The following is a 19,376-nucleotide window of genomic DNA, read 5'->3' as shown; positions in this document are numbered from 1 at the left end:
CAATTTTTATTTGCATTTACATATTAGTCATGCGTTCAACAGAATCTCCTAAATATTTACATTTTATGTAAATGACGTGCCTGCTCAGCTCTCCATTGAGTTCCCTGGTGTTCTATGCTTCTGTCTCACCTCATTGTGAAATGTGCAGCTTGTACAGAGGAGCCATTTGGGATCTGCTAGGAGAGCCTTGCCTGCCGGTAATTGTGGACACTATCCGGCAGCTTGCTTGGACTAGAGACGAGCATCATTAGAAGGGGATTGGATGATAGTCATTGGAGGAGGGTACAAGGTTTGATTTGTATTAATGAGAAACCTGAATAAATCTAATAAGGAATTCAGGAGAAACTTCTTTACCCAGAGAGTGCTTAGAATGTGGAACTCACTACCACATGGAGTGGTTGAGGCGAATAGCATAGATGCTTTTAAGAGGAAGCTAGAAAACTACATGAGGGAGTAAGGAATAGAAGGATATGCTGATAGGGCGAGATGAAGTAAGGTGGGCGGAGGCTCGTGTGGAGCATAAACACGATGGACCATATGGGCTGAATGGCCTGTTTCTGTGCTGTAAATTTTATGTAATCGCTTGCTCTTCTCCCTATTCCTTTATTCCCCTATAAACCTGCTGCAGCTGCAAAACTGGACGAGCAACCTTCTAGATCTTAAGTTGTACTGCATTTCATAATTTTTTCTCCCTTTCACGGGTATCTGGTATCTCAGCCCAGTGGCCATTCGTCACGTGCATGCCTGGCCTATGAGTATCAGCGGGCTATTTGACTGTGGACGATATCCTTGTTGAGTTCAGTCCTTCTTATCTGATGTATAAACATATACTTTCCAACAGGGGCCACTGGATTAATATAATCCCTTCCCTGACTTGGGACAGTTTCTCAATCACTGCCCCAGTTGCGATCAGCACAACCCAGGAATTCTGTATGGCTCAAGCCCACACTAGATTTGTCCACTAATAATAGTCACTCTTTATTAAAGAACATTATTTTATCATGGTTGAAAGAATAATTTGTTTCATATATAACCAATCCAGGTCAACTTTTTTTTTGAGGAGTACAATCCCCCTGTTTTCTTCCTGTGATATATAGCGGCTGCACTTGAGAAGGTGGATTGCCAACCTGCACCTTGACCCCCATCTCAATTGTTCATTAGAAAGTATCTTGTCACCCAAGGATGCCTTTCCCATTATTTGCGTCTTTGTCTTAGTGAGGAGATCATAACACCTGATGCTTCACCACAACCACGTCGTTGCAATTAAAAAAAAAACTAATCAGTGTGGGCATTGTAACGCTAACCTGTGCTTCATCAACGTGTGGGGCAACACCCAGGTCTTCCCCTGCACCGTGCAGCCATAATGGTGACGCTGAAAGCTTCCCATACTCTACATTGGGCTCAGAAGTGTACTCCTTGAATCAGTGTGGCGTGTCGAGAAAGAGGATTGAGGGATATACAGAGATTAATAGATCTGGATGATTGACATGGGGGGCTAGGATGAAAGTGTAGAGATCTTGGAGTTGGAGAGGCAGCGGGGAAGTCCATGTCTCAGGTAGTCATGCACGGATTTTGGAAAGAGTGGGGTTGATGGGCCGAAAGTCCTTTTCTTATTTTTGTTTGAAACTTCACATCCTTGCACGGGCGGGCTGTCTAAGATTTCAGCAGGTGGTGCTGGCTCACTGAGAGGATGTCAAGGTTCAACACCCCAACATTAGAAATGCGGAGTGGATTTTTTCCTCCTTCCCGTTCCCAAATTGAGAAGCCATGTGGTGAGTTTATAAAAACTTCACCCTTCTCCAAAGTTGTGACGGTGATTTTAGAGCAGCCAGAGATGCAAACTTTATGGGTGACATTGGAACCCTTTTTTAAAAAGAGAGACAAATATTCAATTAGTAAAGAGCTTCTCGTGCTGAATTAAAGGCAACAATGTGTCCACAACACACAACTAACCAATGTCTAGGTTGAGGCCACCCAGTCTAATCTCATTTAGGATTCTTACAGTCGGCAGAGAGAGATAAGTTCTGTCAAACCCAAGTGCCAGAGGTGAAATGACTGTGTACTAACCTGCTGCACCACCCGGTCCCTTATTTTAGACATTCTGACGTCTAAAATATCTCTTGTTTCCAGCAATGCCTCATTTAAAATTCTCATCCTTGTGTTCAAATCCCTCCATGGCCTCGCCCCTCCCTATCTCTGTAACCTCCTCCAGCCCTACAACCCTCCGTGATCTCTGCGTTCTTCCAATTCTGGTCTCTTGTGCGTCCCCGGTTTTCATCACTCCACCATTGTCCGCCGTGTCTTCAGCTGCCTAGGCCCTAAGCTCTGGAATTCCCTCCCTAAACCTCTCCATCTCTCTCTCCTCCCTTCAGCCACTCCTTAAAACCTCCCTCTTTGACCAAGCTTTCAACCACCTGTCCTAATATCTCCTTATGTGGCTGGGTGTCAAATTTTGTTTGATAATCGCTCCTAGGATGTTTTACTACATTAAAGGCACTATATAAATGCAAGTTGTTGTTATGTATGTATGAATACCAACAGATCTAGATTACTGGGTACAGTTAGCTACCACTATATATAAGCAGGGATGAAGTTGTCTCTTGGCTGGTAGCAACAGACTGAAGGTGGTCGTGAGGGTGGGAAACTATAGGAAGATTAGTTTAATTGTCAAGACTAAAATTAAATATGTTAAGGTTTTGAAAAGGATAGCTTAAGATGGTCTTGTGTGCCCTGCATAACTCTGCCTGGGTGGCACTGGATTACACTGGCATTTGCGGCTTCTGTAGACGGCCACAGCAATTGTAATAATGTTTCTCTGTTCCAGGGGTTCTTGAAGAAGCTGAGTTTTACAACATAGCACCTCTCATTAAACTAGTGAAAGAGAAGATCAAAGAGAGAGACTGTAAACCCGCACAGGTAAGGAAATGGCACACTGCGGGTGGGTAGGAAGTACAATCAAAATATTGGATACACTTTCCACCCCCTCCATTTTTGTCCTCTCCCAAAGGTGCTTATGCTGGCATATAGTGAGGTGGTACCTCCCCCGAGGCCCCCCTTCAGATGTGAGCTTACCTGTTGCGTGTCAGCCAGCTATTCGGCTGTGTGGGGGAGCAGATCTGAAACACAACTGTGTCCTTAACCTATGCCTTCATGGGTGTTTTTCCTAGCCGGGGCGGGGGTGGTGGGGGTCACTAAACAGCAATCAGGAACAGGAACCCCCTTATCATTATTTTTGGACTTCCCTAGCCCAGCAGTGCTAAGGTTAGTCACAGCTGTCACGACTGATGAGGTCAGCTAAATCGGCACAGATCGGGCTCGAATCTCGAATCGTCCTGGTTCAGTTCCCCACGAGGTGGCGCAGTTACCAACTGAGCTACTAGGGGAGCTCAGGTACTGGATACTTGACTGGTGCTGGGACAGGCCGTCAATGGCAACACCGCCAAGGGTTAAAGTAGAGATGCCGACATTTGATAAAAACAAATTACGTTGTGAGTCAGCAGTGTTTGAATTTTTAATTTGTTCGAATTAAATTCCTCCCTCTGCTATTTCAAAGGAGAAGTTGACGTAGTGCGTGTTGTAATGTTTGGCTGCTGATGTGGCCTATACAAGATCACCATTGAAGTGCTCCCTAAATAAGCAACTTTACAAATGTTATACTCCTGAGGTCATTCAGAGGGCAACTGCTAGCTGTTTGACCACACCTGAAATTTATAATGACTGGCTCTTTTTAATAGATTGTTTTTGCACTTGTAAAAAGTGTGATCGACTGAGGTGTAACATCTGGAGCATGATTAACACACTAGATAGATGGGAAGCTTTTAATTAAAGAAGGTGGGCTGAAACCTCTGTTAGAATAGTGAGGAATTTCACATTATCTTGTTCAGTGTTCATACGCTCCCATACAACAGTGTAACTCGAAGGCCTGGATTTTACAAAGATGCGGAAGAATGGAATTCCTTAATTGGTGTGAAAACTTGAGTGGGGGCAGGGTAGTATACGTAGCGTTAGTACAGTTAAATCCTGATGAAATACAAATTGGGATTGCCAAAATCTGGATCAAAATTTGTTGAATTTCACATTTTTAAAAACCCAGCTGTTTGGTAAATCTTTGTCCCCCATGTGACCCTTCACCAATAACATGAGAAATTCATTCCTTAAAAATATTCAGAGATGGACTATACTTCTAAATGTCTGTGTAAAATTGGACCATGGATTGACAATAGCGTGCAGAGCAGTAAAATCTGGTTAATTGTATAGTTGTATTTAGATTGTATACTTCTGTTGCAGTTTGCATGGGGAACAGGTGCCTTGCCTTGAACTTCAGTGCATGTGTTTACCAGAAATCAGCTGCATAAATAAATTACTGAGGTGTTTTGAATTGGTGAATCTCTGGTGTGTCGCATGTTTGGCAAAAAAAAGTCCTGTTTTCAATTAAGACCACGCTCTTAACAGCTCTGTTTATGGCTCTCAAGCTCTCTGAAAGTGCTGTTTTATAAGAATGATTTCCCATTTATACAGGAGCGAAACTGCTCATGAGACCCCACACAGGAGGTTAGGAAATTGACCAAGAAGCTCATTGCTTTCTGTTGTACAGCAGGTTTAGGCTCGTAATAACCGCGTTACAATGAGGGTTTACTATAATTATAAAGTTATTTTTTTAAAACTGTATTACTGTGAACCAGGTAAAGTGAATTGCTGCATGTGGGGTTTGAATGGAAGGGGCTAATTGCAGCCCATGTTCTCATGTTTCTGTAGGTTCCCACAAAACATGTTTACCGAGTTCTTCAGTGTCAGGAGGAGGAGCTGACGCAGATGGTTTCCACCATGTCTGACGGCTGGAAGTTTGAACAGGTGAGGCCGGGCACGTGTCCCTATGGTTTTGTGTCAAGAATGTTTGATAGATGGGGCAGAATAATAGGATCTTTTTGTTTTATTGTGACCCTTTAAATGGGAATTTACCTCAACATTTCCCCCACCCCCAAAGCAAGGAAAACCCCTGCGAGTTTTCGAACGGTGGGGAAGAGAGCTGTGAGGCTGTGGAATCCACTTATAGGGTTAGTGGTTGAGGCAGGAAGTGTCAACATTCAAGATCCGATTGGATAGGTGGATGAAAGAAAAGGGATATGGAAACAGTGTGGATGAATGGGGTTAGGTCTGTTTGCTTGAGTACAGGGTATGTGTTGATACAGACTGGTTGGGACAAATAGTCTGTTTCCATGTTGTAACTTCTATATATTTCTGTGTATAGCCCTCTTCATCCTGAACTCTCCGTTCCTTTGACTATGGCCTCCTGTGCATCCTCCCTCCCTTTGCCCCATTGGAGGCTGTGCTTTCGGCTGCATCTCCACTTCTCTCTCCTCCTTTAAGTCGCTCCTTAAAACCGAGCTTTTGGTCACCTGTCCTAATATCCCCTTATGTGGCTCGGGGTCAAATTTTGTTTGAAAATCGCTCCTGTGAAGGGCCTTGGGACGTTTTACCTCGTCAAGAGCGCTATATAAATTGTTGTTGTTGTGGGTTCCGCACTTTGGAGTTTCTTCCACCTCCCTCCTCCTTTAAGACCCTCGTTAAAACTCAGCTCTTTGACCAAGCCTTTAATTACCCCTCTGAGTATCCTCCTCTCTGGCTCAGCGTCCATTTTGTGCGAGCCTCTGTTGAGCACCGTGGGATTTATTTCTACATTAAAGGTGTTGTATAAATGCACGTTGCTGTTGTTGTTTTTGCAGTTGGTCAGCATTGGATCTTCTTACAACTACGGGAATGAAGACCAGGCAGAGTTTCTATGTGTTGTTTCCAAGGAGCTACATAACACCACCAACGGGATAAGCTGTGAACCAAGTCGGAAAGCTAAGGTGAGGCATATGTGTTGTGTAAAGTGAGATTCAGGCTAGGCAGAGGATGGAGGGGATTGGGGTGGGAGGGGGGCTGAGATATGCAAACACTTAAACTGGTTTGTGTGCAGTGAATTTGTCGTAGATAAGATACAGTTGTAGTTCAATATAACAATGGTCCAGGTAATGTGATCATTTTCTGTTTATAGAAGGTGACTTGTTTTTCAACGTATACAGCAGTTTTCCCAGGGCAGCATGGTGTCCCTATTTTAGGGGTTGCCAACCCTCCAGGATTGTCCTGGAGTCTTCAGGAATTAAATATGAATCTCCAGGACGCTGCTGCGAGCAACTTAGAAGAAAAGTCATAAGGGTATTCAAAAAATGTTTTTAAAAAAAAAAAATTATTTGAGCACTTCCGTTTATTAGTTACAAAAATACAGGGGGGGATGGGGGAGAGACTTTGACTAGGCAGGATGGTTGGTGGTGGGAGATCATGTGATGAAACCTCCAGGAAAATGATCCACTAGAGTTGGCAACCCAACCCCTGCGTGCCGGAGCTCCCAACATCCTGTGCAGTAAAAGGACACAGCGGCAGAGCTTGGTGTCTGCTATTCTCGCATCTCAAGTTCCCAAACTCCATTATCCCGTCTGGTGGAATAAGCTGTTGTGAGGAGGGGAAGTGCTTCCCTATAGTAAGAGCAAGAAAGGAAATTGTGAGGACGAGTTCTTACCCCTCCCCCTGCCTCTCTGCTCCCAGCTTCCTGCCCCCCCCACCCCCACAACTGTTGAGCAAAGGTCTGGGTGCAAGTCACTTGCCCACCCTGGGGAAAGTGCTAAAATAGGGGGAAGAAGAATTATATTTTAAGGGGCCATGGGTTCGGTTTGTTATCTTACTTTAAGTTTAGGCGGCTCAGATGTCCTGATGCTGGCTCAGACTGGTCTGCTATGGACATTCGGAGACTGTAAAAGCAAGTTTCAGGCTGTCTCAAACAATTTCTAGTGGTCGTGTGTCCACAGCACATGTTTTAGCACATAATCCAGGCTGACACTTCAGTGAAGTACTGAGGGAGTGCTGCTCTGTCTTTAAGATGAGACGTTAAACCGAGGCCCCATCTGTCCTCTCGGATGGTAAAAGATCCCATGATACCATTTCGAAGAAGAGCAGGGGAGCTCTCCCCGGTGTCCTGACCAATATTTATTCTGCAACCAACGTCACTGAAACAGGTTATCTGGTCATTATCACATTGCTGTTTGTGGGACCTTGCTGTGCACAAATTGGCTGCCGCGTTTCCTACAGTGATTAAATCTTAAAAGTACTTAATTGGCTGTAAAGCATTTCGAGATGTCCTGAGGTCGTGAAAGGTTTCTATATAAATGCAAATCTTTCTTTTTCTTCTTCTTTCTCTTATTCAACACACATTTGGTAATCTGATACAGATGGGCCACACGATTGGTTGTGGGGAATTAGAAAAATGTTGCCCTGTAAGAGACCATCCTCCATGGTTGAGATGCATTGTTAGGGCAGAACGTGACTGTATCTCACCTGTGCTGTACCTGACCTGGGAGTGCAGGCACTGAATGCCTAAAATGGAAAGTATTCTCAGCACTGTTACTCGTTACCTTAATGGACACAAAAACCTTTTTTTTAACAAAAATATAATCCTATAAAAGGGAAGAATACTCGCATAGTGGATTGTACCATTAACTGTGACAGTTAAATTTACAACTTCGTACTCTCCTGTGTTAGTGTCATGCGTGGGGTCTGTGTTAAGTAGGAGGTCCCAGTTAACTGCTCTGCACTGAGAGAAAATGTTTAGAGGAACATTGCTTTGGAGTGAGGGGGTGCAGTACTTTCACTGAGATACTCCCTTCCAACTTAGCTTAGAAATGTTTGATGTTTGTTTTCGTCCTCTTTCACGTCGGGAGGAATCATAGACTGTTTCAGCTACTGGCTGGAGACCCACTGCGCTGAGTCTCAAAGTGGAAGATGTCATGATGCTGACGTGCGCACTGGGTCTGTCTGTCATTGACCCCGAGTTGTGCAGACTGACAGTCCCCTGTCCTGGATGCCAATTATGGAGCAGGTGCTACTGGTTCACTCTGACCTCGATACACTGCCCCAAGGTGTCACTGTTGCACTGTGTACTATGGTACTTCAGAGAACGAGAAAAGTCTAATAAGAGAAACCTTAGTAGCAGTAAATAGGTATTAAAGGAGTATTCCGGGGTAATGGAAGCTTTATCCTGAAATGTTCCTCCTCAAATACAGTTGGGTCTTTTTATGTCTTTTTTAACCTGTTATTGACCGGCCCCAATGACTGGAGCTGCTATTCCCATACCCTTTCCAAGGCTGGATATTAAGTCATGACATCTCTGCATTGAGCCTCAGCCTCCCAGTTCTCTCTTCTGTTTCACTGAATTCAAGAGTGTCTGCGAACCACTGAGGTACTTAGTGACGTATACCTGTTTTGATTTGAAACTGCAAAAGGTTTTGATTAAAACTTTTGAGGATTCCTTCTCTAATTTAAAAAAAAATAAAATGCACTTTACATTCTACAAGTTTTGTAAAAAAAAATGAATGCAGTGACATTTATTCAGAACTTTAATTTGTTTTGTGGCAATGAATTCTGACCTCTTCAGGCCACACATTGGCAGTGTCTGAGCTGTTCGTAGGCCTTCACCTATGCTGCTCTGAGGCACGTGCCAGGCATTGCAGCCTCAGGATGTCCCTTCGTCCGACCATTGCCCTTCTCCTTTCTGTCCCGACCCAAGGAAAGGTGCAGCAGCATTCCTGAAATCAGGAACTCAGCAGAGGGTGGTGATCGAACAAACTCCTTTCTGTCAGCTGGTTGCTTACTCCTGTACCTTCAGCTGCCTAGTCCCTAAGCTCTGGAATTCCCTCCCTAAACCTCTCCGTCTCTCTACCTCTCTCCCCTCCTTTAAGACGCTCCTTCAAACCTACCTCTTTGACCAAGCATTTGCACCTGTGCTAATATCTCCTTATGTGGCTTGGTGTCAAATTTTGTTTGATAATCGCTCCTATGAAGTCTCGGGACTTTTGACTACGTTAACGGTGCTATATAAATGCAAGTTGTTGTTGTACCTGATTTACAGATGAATTGGCTTTATAATCTCAAACACAATCAATCTGAAGAAAAGCCCGATCATCTTTAGCTATGATGAACTTCAAAATAAAACTGTCCCTTTTTAATAAAGAGCTAGTTTTTTTTTTAGTTTCCCTAAAAGCAGTTGCAAAACGGACGGCAAAAACTTTTTTTTTGCACAATCAATTTTTTCCCCTTCTCATTTTTTCCTCTAGACATCCACTAATGCTGCTGTATTGGCACTTTTATATTACTGCAGTACTGGGTTTCCATGTAGGCTGTCCTTGGAAACGAAAGCCCGCTGCTTCGCGCACTCATGGGCTCTTTGTGCCGGCACTGTGACGTTACAGCTGGTTCGAATGGGAATCTGGCACAGGGCCGGTCCTGTTTTCGTCACCCTATTTATGATGTGACCGCCGCTTTGCATCGTGAAGTAAGCGTGCAGACGTGCCAAATTAGTTCAAGGCAGTACTGTGCACAGTTCTAGTCTCCACCTTGCAAAATGGATACAGAGGCACTGATGGTGCAAATAAGATTTACAAGGCTGATACCAGAACTGAGAGGATCAGGAAAGATTGAACAGGCTGGGGCTCTTTTCTCTAGAAAAGAGAAGGCTGAGAGGTGACCTGATAGAGGTCTTTGAAATTATGAAAGGGTTTGATAGGGTAGAGGTAGAGAAGATGTTTCCTCTTGTAAGAACGTCCAAAACTAGGGGTCATAAATATAAGAGTCACTGATAAATCCAATAAAGAATTCAGGAGAATGGTCTTTATCCAGAGAGTGGTTAGAATGTGGAACTTGCTACCACATGGAGTAGTTGAGGCGAATAGCATAGATGCATTTAAGGGGAAGCTAGATGAGTACATGAGGGAGAAAGGAATAGAAGGGTATGTGGATAGTGTGAGATGAAGTGGGGAGGGAGGAGACTCGTGTGGAGCATAAACACTGGCACAGACCAGTTGGGCCGAATGGCCTGTTTTTGTGCTGTAAATACTATGTAATGTCCAGCAACAAATCCAGAAACTCAGGAGAAAGTGGGTCTCTGCTCAGTCGGCCGAGCATTGCCCAGTAAATTTACATTTGCTTGTGCCATTGCTTGCACAGGACCCATGCAGCAGAAGTCAACAGCACTGCAGTGATATAAAACTACCTGAAATAGTTGGCTGCTGAGGGGCGGTCTAGGGAAAGAGTGGGCCCGAATCTCTTTTCCTCCACCCCCCCCTCCCCCTCCCCCACCAAGAATGTGGGCCTGATCTCTGATTCACTCTCCCCACAGTTCATACTTGATATCTAGATATTTATAATGGAAATCATTGCAGACCTGAGTCCGACCTCTCCGTGGTAGTGTGCTGAGTGAACTTCCATAACTTTGTTCTCTAATCTTCTGTTGAAAAGGATTTCCCCTGACTATTTGAAGTACTTTAAATAAGTGTACATTGTAACTGCGGGTGTCCATGTAGTTCTAACACACTTTAAAATCTTAACTTGGCTCCCAGAACAGCGGGGAGCTCTGCATTGCATTCATCGCACTGTAAAACTGACCCGGGAGAGTCTGAATGGTGATTTGGTGACAAGTGGGGGGGAAAAATGTTTGTTTTTCCAGGATTACCTTTTCCTTTGAGAAACGATGGCTTCCTCAGCTACAGATAACGTGAAAAGATTGCAACTTAATTTGTTAGAGGATGTCTTAAATCTACCAATATAAATCTACTAGTAAAATTTGAACACTTTAAAAAAAAAAAAAAAAAATCCTTTTACAAGTGTAAAAAGTATTAATTTCTTGTTAATGTTTAGCCATTTTTCATTGTTTAACATTTGACCCTCTGTGCATGCTGCATGCTGGATAAAGGGCGAGGACGAGGAAGCTGATTGTGATATGAATGACGGGGAATAAAATGTAACTCACGTACACGGTGGTGAGAACTGGTAGTGATTTAGAATGAGTTGGTGGTGCGATCGTTTCAGCACTGCTTATGGCTGTTGTGTTGTAATTTTATGAAAATATGTCACACAACATATTTAAAACACCTCAGGGTGAACGAGAAGGTCCTTTTGGCTGTGTGTGTGTTGCTTACTGTATTTATGCGTCACTCACTTGGTGAGTGTATATGTGTGTGCGCCTCTTTTCTATGTGTGCGCATCGTGGGTCTGCTCGCTTGTGCTTTTTGTGCATGTGTAAGCGTGTGTGAGTCTGTCTCTTGTATGCATGCTTCTTGTATGTGCACTCATGCCCTTTGTATGTGTATGCGTGCATGCCTGCACTTGCACCCCTTGTTTATGTGAGCGAGCCTGTCTCCTGTGTGGTGTGTGTTGCACCATCCTCCTTCAATGCCCTTCCTTCGTTGTCCGATTCAGTGGGACTGCCCTTGCTTGGTTTCACTCTTATCTACCTGATTGCAGCCAAAGCATCTCGGGCAGTAGCTTCTCTTCCTCTGCACCATTACCTCCTGTCCTTGGCCACCTTCTCTTCCACATCTACGTGCTGCGCCGTGACGGTATCGTCTGCTTCCACATGGACACTCAGGACACCCAGCTCTATTTCTCCTTCACTTCTTTTGACCCCTCCACTTCATCTGTGTTGTCCTTCAGTTAAACATTGGTAAGACTAGAGCCATCGTCTTCGGTCCCCGCCACAAACTCCGTGCCCTCCATCCCCATCCCCGGCATTGTCTCTGGCTGAACCAGACTGTTCAATCTTCCTATTCCCGAGCTGACCTTCCAACCCCATATACTCTCCGTCACAAAGAGTGTCTACTTCCACCTCCATCCCTGCTGCAGCCCAGCTGTCACTGAAATCCTTATCTATGCCCTTGTCACGTGCAGACTTTGACTGTTCTAATGCTTTCCTGGCCGGCTTTCCATCCTCTCCCCATCGTAAACTTCAGCTCATTCAAAACTCTGCTGCCTGTATCCCTTCTCAAACCAAGTCCAGCTCACCCACCACCCTTGTCCTTGCTCCTGGTCCCCAGTGCCTCCAATTTAAAATTCTCGTCTTTGTATTTAAATCCTTTCATGGCCTCACCCCTCCCTATCTCTGTAACCTCCTCGACTTTGTGTGTGTGTCGTTGTGTGTCTCTTGTTTTCTGTCTTTTTTTTCTTTCCCTCCTATCTTGCAATGAGAAACGAATGTCTGATAAGTTTGTGTATGTTGGGACTAGCCAGGCGGTGCAGCTAGGACAGGAGGTCTCTGGTAGTCTAAGTGCATGCTTAAAATATTTACAGAAAGTTATGAAAATTATTTGTGTAAAATTTCTATTTACCTAAGAATGGTTTAACTTCATAGAGTTTTGCTTCCTGCTGATAAATGGATGAGAAGTATGACTTGGTTATAGTCTGTATGCTCGTCACTTGAATGTGCCTGTAACAGACCAGTAGGTGCAGCTCTCCAGGCAGATGGAGGTGAAAAGGAAATTGAGCCTTATCGTGGTTCGGGATTCTTTGTCCAATTTTTTTTTAGGGAAAGGATTTGAACATGAACTGTGTCAAGGTGTGTGTTTCCTTAGCAACAGCTTGCCTGAAAGCACTGACTTCTCCACACAGCCCCTGCCGGGTCGTGGATCCGCGGTGCGAGATGGGCAGTTGTTTCTCTGAGACGCAAACAATGGACAATTCGTTAACCGTGCCTGGATATTCAGAGAGACATCCTTTTTCTCCTCTCTCTGTTTTTGATTATTTGATCCCATTTTGATCTCTGGGGTTGTAAGAGAAGCTTTTTAAAAATGAGAACACCGACACGTGGGGTAAATTTTATCCCCAAGAACGGGTGGCTTGGGGGCGGTTGGGAGGTTAAAATAACAGCTTTTTGGAGCAGGACCGCATCCCGTCTCCAGCTCGCCCACTTCTGGGTTTAACCCAGGCAGGTTTGTATGCGCGTGCACAGCAGACACCAGGAAGTCCTGCCCCCCTTAAAGCCAGCGGGCCGATACTTAAAAGGGCAATGTACCTCATTGAGATACTTGAGGTACTTAATATTTTGATTATTGGACACTTAAAATGAATTTAACCTTACCTGTTCAGGTTTCACATCGCTTCCGATTCATGTCAGGTGAAAGCAGGCGGGAAGGGCCGGATCCATTTTGTTTTTATTCGTTCATGGGATGTGGGCATCGCTGGCGAGGACAGCATTTATTACCCATCCTTAATTGCCCTTGAGAAGGTGGTGGTGAGCCGCCGCCTTGAACCACTGCAGTCCGTGTGGCGAAGGTTCTCCCACAGTGCTGTTAGGTAGGGAGTTCCAGAATTTTGACCCAGCGACGATGAAGGAACGGCGATATATTTCCAAGTCAGGATGGTGTGTGACTTGGGGAACGTGCAGGTGGTGTTGTTCCCGTGTTCCTGCTGACCCTGTGCTTCTAGGTGATAGAAGTCACTGGTTTGGGAGGTGCTGTCGAAGAAGCTTTGGCGAGTTACTGCATTGCATCCTGTGGATGGTACACACTGCAGCCACTGTGCGCGGTGGTGAAGGGAGTGAATATTTAGGGTGGTGGATGGGGTGCCAATTAAGCAGGCTGCTTTGTCCTGGATGGTGTCGAGCTTCTTGAGTGTTGTTGGAGCTGCACTCATCCAGGCAAGTGGAGAGTATTCCATCACACTCCTGACTTGTGCCTTGTAGATGGTGGAAAGGCTTTGGGGAGTCAGGAGGTGAGTCACTGGCCTCTGACCTGCTGTTGTAGCCACAGTATTTATGTGGCTGGTCCAGTTAAGTTTCTGGTCAATGGTGACCCCCAGGATGTTGATGGTGGGGTATTCGGCGATGGTAATGTTGTTGAATGTCAAGGGGAGGTGGTTGGACTCTCTCTCTTATTGGAGATGGTCATTGTCTGGCGCGAATGTTACTTGCCACTTATCAGGCCAAGCCTGGATGTTGTCCAGGTCTTGCTGCATGTGGGCACGAACTGCTTCATTATCTGAGGGGTTGTGAATGGAACTGAACACTATGCAATCATCAGTGAACATCCCCATTTCTGACCTTCTGATGGAGGAACGTCATTGATGAAGCAGCTGAAGATGGTTGGGTCTAAGACACTGCCCTGAGGAACTCCTGCAGCAATGTCCTGGGGCTGAGATGATTGGCCTCCAACAACCACTACCATCTTCCTTTGTGCTAGGTATGACTCCAGCCACTGGAGAGTTTTCCCCCTGATTCCCATTGACTTCAATTTTACTAGGGCTCCTTGGTGCCACACTCGGTCAAATGCTGCCTTGATGTCAAGGGCGGTCACTCTCACCTCTGGAATTCAGCTCTTTTGTTCATGTTTGGACCAAGGCTGTAATGAGGTCTGGAGCTGAGTGCTCCTGGCGGAACCCAAACTGAGCATCGGTGAGCAGGTTATTGGTAAGTGCTGCTTGATAGCACTGTCGACGACACCTTCCATCACTTTGCTTATGATTGAGAGTAGACTGATGGGGCGGTAATTGGCTGGATTGGATTTGTCCTGCTTTTTGTGGACAGGACATACCTGGGCAATTTTCCACATTGTCGGATAGATGCCAGTGTTGTAGCTGTACTGGAACAGTTTGGCTAGAGGCGTGGCTAGTTCTGGAGCACAAGTCTTCAGCACTACAGCCGGGATGTTGTCAGGGTCCATAGCCTCTGTTGTATCCAGTGCATTCAGCCGTTTCTTGATATCATGTGGAGTGAATCGAATTGGCTGAAGACTGGCTTCTGTGATGGTGGGTGAGGTGAGTGCCTTTATTACACTGCTTGTGGGCCCAGAGGAGCAGGAGTCCTTCATCCAGGCCCAACATCCTGGCCGACAGGAACCCTAAGATCAGCCGACCCTCTCCGATGTCGTCCACTCCCCCACCCCCCCCCACCTCTGATTTTCTTTTCCAAGCCCGATGATTTCTCTCCCCCCTCCTCTCTGACCTGGAGCTCCTTTCACCGCCTGTCGATCTGGCTGCGTGGGAAACCCGGAACCCCAAATACTCACCTTCAGCTGAGATGCGATCGCCGATTGAACTGAATTCGAATATCTGCGGACACACGGGGTACCCGGCTCAGAGTGAAAATGATGCCTCGAGTGCTGGTTGAGCAGCAGGAAGGCTGCGAAAGGAGAGGACCACTGCTCTGTGCAGTGAGCCAGCTTTCAGGGAGAGATGGTTCTTTTGCTTGGAGTAAGGCAGTCCACCAAAGTGGACTAGTGTTGCCTGGTCTTTGTTTCTACAACAGTGCGTTATGTAACAAAAGTAGTATCACCCATACCAATCAACCCGCATCATACTCATCGTCCTGTATGTTTCATCTACTGTGGAACAAAGCAGCTTACGTTTTAACCAAACTTTGCCTCACCTAGTGTTAACTCAGTCTGACTCTGGAGAGATTGAAGGAGAGTACACGTGCGTCCAAGACGGAAGTCCAGTCCAGATCACAAGGGTGTTTCATAGTTACATTCCTGGGTCCCACTGCCGCACAAGTAGAAACAGGGCAGTTGGGAGTAAACTTCCATTTAAAAAAAAAGTACAGGCTCCGACCGTTTAATGGAGTGACTGAGCCCAAAAAGATGGCTCCAGTGATCCCGAATTCACAACAAGCCATCTTGCGTCATGACAGACTGGCTGGTCACAATAATTAGTGACAACGATTGTGGCCAAAGGAGACAAACCCGAACTTAATGTGGGGAGGGGAGGACTCTATATCGGACTGCATGATTTCAATTCTCCACATGACTAATGGGAACTGGAATTACAACTGCCGGATTTAAGGCCCCGTTTTCACATGTTTTCAAGTTCCCTCCATTTATATTAAAATAAGTTTTGGTTTGATGCTCAGTGGAATCAAGAATTTTGTATTTCCCCCCCCCCCCCTCCCAAAATGTACCATGGGGAGAGTTCCTCCTCTTCCCTCACGCTGCCTCCGGGTCCCATTACCAAAGGCACTGCTTTCAGTATAGGTGCATTTAGTTGGATTTCTGGGGTTAAAGTTTGCCTGGAATGATTGTAATAAGATTTCTTTTCCTGAAAATCTCACTCCTGTTTGTGGAGTGAGGCAAGGTGCTCCCTCCCCCTCCCCCCCCCCCCCACCCTCCTTACTGAGCCAGACAATCAGCGGATCAATTAACTTTGTCTCAAACGGGTGAGCACAGAGCACCTCTGCCCAGTGACCATGGAACAAGTTAATGTAAAAGGAGGTTATCTGCCTGCTCACCCCCTTAGCTCTGGAAATCAGAATTTAAAAAGGGGAGGGGAGGGAAAAAGTTTGGAGGGAACATACTAAGACAACAGGCCCATATTATTTCTCTGTTTCATTCCATTACTTAACTGATCAACTGATTAAGGAAAGACTGTGAACCACACTGTTTACAAACTTTTTATTGGTATCTGCATTAAAACGTTTTTTCTGACTTCCCTCCCACAGCTTTTACAAGCAAAAGGCTCGACAATGTGAGACGACTCACCCAACCCGCCTTTCCTTCCCTTTTTATACCTAATGTGTATCCCACTCTACGGAAGATATGGAACTCTACAGCATATCACAACACCAAAAGCCATAGCAGGACACACAGAGCCACTTCTCTGCGATTTATTTCTTTCAAATTCTCCTTTTGATGTTAAAATGTGGATTCTCTTTCCTCTTCCTATTTAAAAGGACAGCCGAGGGGGCCCAGTCAGAAAGGCCCCATGATCTCGGTACCTCAGCCTTTCTTGGAATCCATTTGTTTCTGTATTGTTGGTGGGCAAAAGGCGAGAGGTTCCATACCAAATTACAGCAAGGCATTTTGTACCGAAGGCGGTTCTGACGCTGGCAGGAAAACGGCAGCTAATTTTTTTTTTAAGGGGAATAATTTGTGGCGAAATCCCTATTGGACTTTTCCGTCTTATTGGACAAATCATTGGACGCCTCAACCGCCATTTTGAGGTCTGCAGTGCATGTTATCAATGTAGAGACCGTAGTGCAAGTGAATATTAACAAGATGCCATTGTGTTCTCCCCGGGTTTTTTTGTTTACAGACGGTTGAGAGCCAAAGCTTTGGGTAGTTGTGGTGCTGGGGCTGGGGACATACTTGAAAACGTTAACTTTTTAAACGAGAATTTTTTGGTACATTTTAGCTTTAGCTAATACAAAAGGTAAGATTAATCTATAGTGAACACTTTTTTTAAGAAAATTAAGAAATGATAGTTTTGAGGTGGCAGGTTGGGCTATCAGCCATTTACATGTGGAGACAGCATTGATAAAACAGTTATGTGGACAAATATTATATGGAAATACGTTTTTAACTCATTACTCCTTTAATTTTTTTTTATGGGTATTCAGTTTTTTTTTAGTGAAATGAGACCCTGGAAGCTGGTATGTCTCTCACATATCAAAGTGCTTTTTAAAAAAAAAATGCTACATACTCTCCAACACCCAGAGCAATTGTTCAATCCATCAGGGCATTTTAGAATGGGGGGCGGTGAATAAACTAATTTTCATTCTGCGCATTTAGCTTGGAATACTTCTATTGGTGAGATAACCTCTGACATATGGTGTAAGTAAAAGAAGAAAAACTGGATGTGCTCTACATCTATAATGGGGGGGAAAAAGAAAATGCTGGAAATATGCAGGCCAGTCAGCATCTGAGGTAGAAAGATGGACTAATGTTTTGGGTGGTAGGGTTGCCAACTCTGGTTGGACGTATTCCTGGAGGTTTCATCACATGACCTCCCGCCTCCAACTGCCCCACCCAAACAGCCTTTTTCCCCCGACTCCAATATTTTTATAACTAAGGAGCAAAAGTGTTCAATGAGAATGAAAAAAAAAATTTTAATGCCCCTATGATTTTTCTCCAGGGTGTTGCTCGCAGCAGTGTCTTGGAGATTAGTCTTTAATTCCTGGAGACTCCCAGCCAAGCCTGGAGGGTTGGCAACACTAATTGGGTGGGACCCTTCATCAGAGAGAGTATCCTACCAAAAATATTAAACAAGGAGGAGGATGGTTTGCTCTACGAAGAGATAAGGGCGTGAGAACAGGAATCTTACTTTTTAATTGGAGACTCCAATCAACCCAGTATCATTTGGGAAAATCCAGACTGCTTCTGTGTAAATAAAGCTACAGGAAGCAGTGCTTATTTGGACCTGGTATTTGTAAATGAATTGGATAACGTACAAGAAATGGAAGTCGTAGGACTGGGGGGAAGAAGCAGTAGCCAGGGGGACTGTCAGAGAAGAGGTGAGACCATTAAGTGAAGCAAATGAGCTTGATATCGATGAGCACATGGTGGGAAATACTCTGATGACTTCCATCTGATTTATATTGAAGCTTTGAATTACATTCAAAGTATTCAGAAGGCAGGACGTGAACAACATGCCCTCTCCCCAAAAAAAGAGACCCCCAAAATATAATTCAAGACTTCAATATAAACCAGATGGAAGTCTTAGACAAGCTGGAAGGGCCTAAGACAAATAAATTCCACGGGGCACCTGGTCTTTATCCCAGATTGTTGAGAGACAAGGGAGGAGATTGATGAAGCACTGACTTATTGTGAGGGAGTCGGTGGAAACTGGGAAAGTGCTACTAGATTTAAAGAGGGTGGCAAATCTGATCCAAATAACTATAGACTCATTAGTCTTTCTTTAATTCAATGTAAAGTAATGGAATTTTGATTGAACTTAAGGATTAGCTGCACAACAGCCCAGTAAATAGCAGTCAACACAGTTTTAGGCAGGAAAATCCTGCCTCACCAACCTTCTCTATTTCTTTAAGGAAGTGAAAAGGCGAGGTGACTGGGTGGGTAGACTAGTTGTGTACTTGGACTTCTAAAAGACTCAAAAGATGACTAATTAACCTCAAAACTATGGGGACTCGGGCATTTAGCCTGGAAAAGTGGGCATTTGAGAGGTGATCTGATAGAGGTGTATTAAGATAATGATTGATATGGAAAAGGCTAATGTAGAATACTACTTTTAATTAAACTATGGGAGTAGGCCAGTATTAAAGGATAAAAAGGACTGATGCGAGGAGCTCGTCACACAGAGAGTGATCACGCTTGGAATGGACGTCCCAGTGGAGTGGTGGAGGAGAAAACCCTGGTATTATGGATGAATTAAAATGGGGTTTGTCATCCGTAAGTATCTTGTGATCTTTCTCTTTCAGCAATTGCAATGTATTTCCAGCATTTTCTTTTTTTTAAAAAAAAACCCTGATGGTCTCTGACTGTGGACAAGTCCCGTTCGGGCTTTCGCTGAGTACTTAAAATGCTTGACCGCACGAAGAGTAGCTGGTTCTGATTTTCCAGAGGTGAGCAGCTGTCTGTGCACACCAAGACTCAGGTTGGAGAGATTTATGAAGACAAAGTGGTAGTACCGCCCAACTCCTCCAGGGGGCGCTTGCATGCCTTCTCTCTTCATTTGTTTGCCAGCTGTTTGACCAAACTGGTTGACATCCACGTAGCTGATTGGATGTGTTCCTTTATGCTGCCATTTTGTTTATTCATAACTGAGTTGAATAAAGCTACTGGTATCTCAAA

At 44.8% G+C, this 19,376-nt stretch overlaps 1 protein-coding gene across 1 annotated transcript in view; it reads left to right on the top strand.

The window, feature by feature from the left end:
• LOC137305677 (BTB/POZ domain-containing protein KCTD5-like) overlaps positions 1-19,376 on the top strand; it is a 28,055-nt gene extending 8,679 nt beyond the window's left edge. The window contains exons 3-6 of the mRNA XM_067974580.1: positions 2,825-2,916; positions 4,756-4,851; positions 5,724-5,849; positions 16,289-19,376. Of these exons, the coding sequence (XP_067830681.1) occupies positions 2,825-2,916; positions 4,756-4,851; positions 5,724-5,849; positions 16,289-16,318 (344 nt within the window). The 3' untranslated portion in view covers positions 16,319-19,376. The remainder of the gene's footprint in view (positions 1-2,824; positions 2,917-4,755; positions 4,852-5,723; positions 5,850-16,288) is intronic.

The sequence above is a fragment of the Heptranchias perlo genome, chromosome 40, assembly GCF_035084215.1.
Source record: "Heptranchias perlo isolate sHepPer1 chromosome 40, sHepPer1.hap1, whole genome shotgun sequence".
In the NCBI taxonomy this organism is placed as follows: Eukaryota; Metazoa; Chordata; class Chondrichthyes; order Hexanchiformes; family Hexanchidae; genus Heptranchias; species Heptranchias perlo.
The sequence above is the reverse complement of the archived record's forward strand: the minus strand, read 5'-3'. Positions and strand labels throughout refer to the sequence as shown.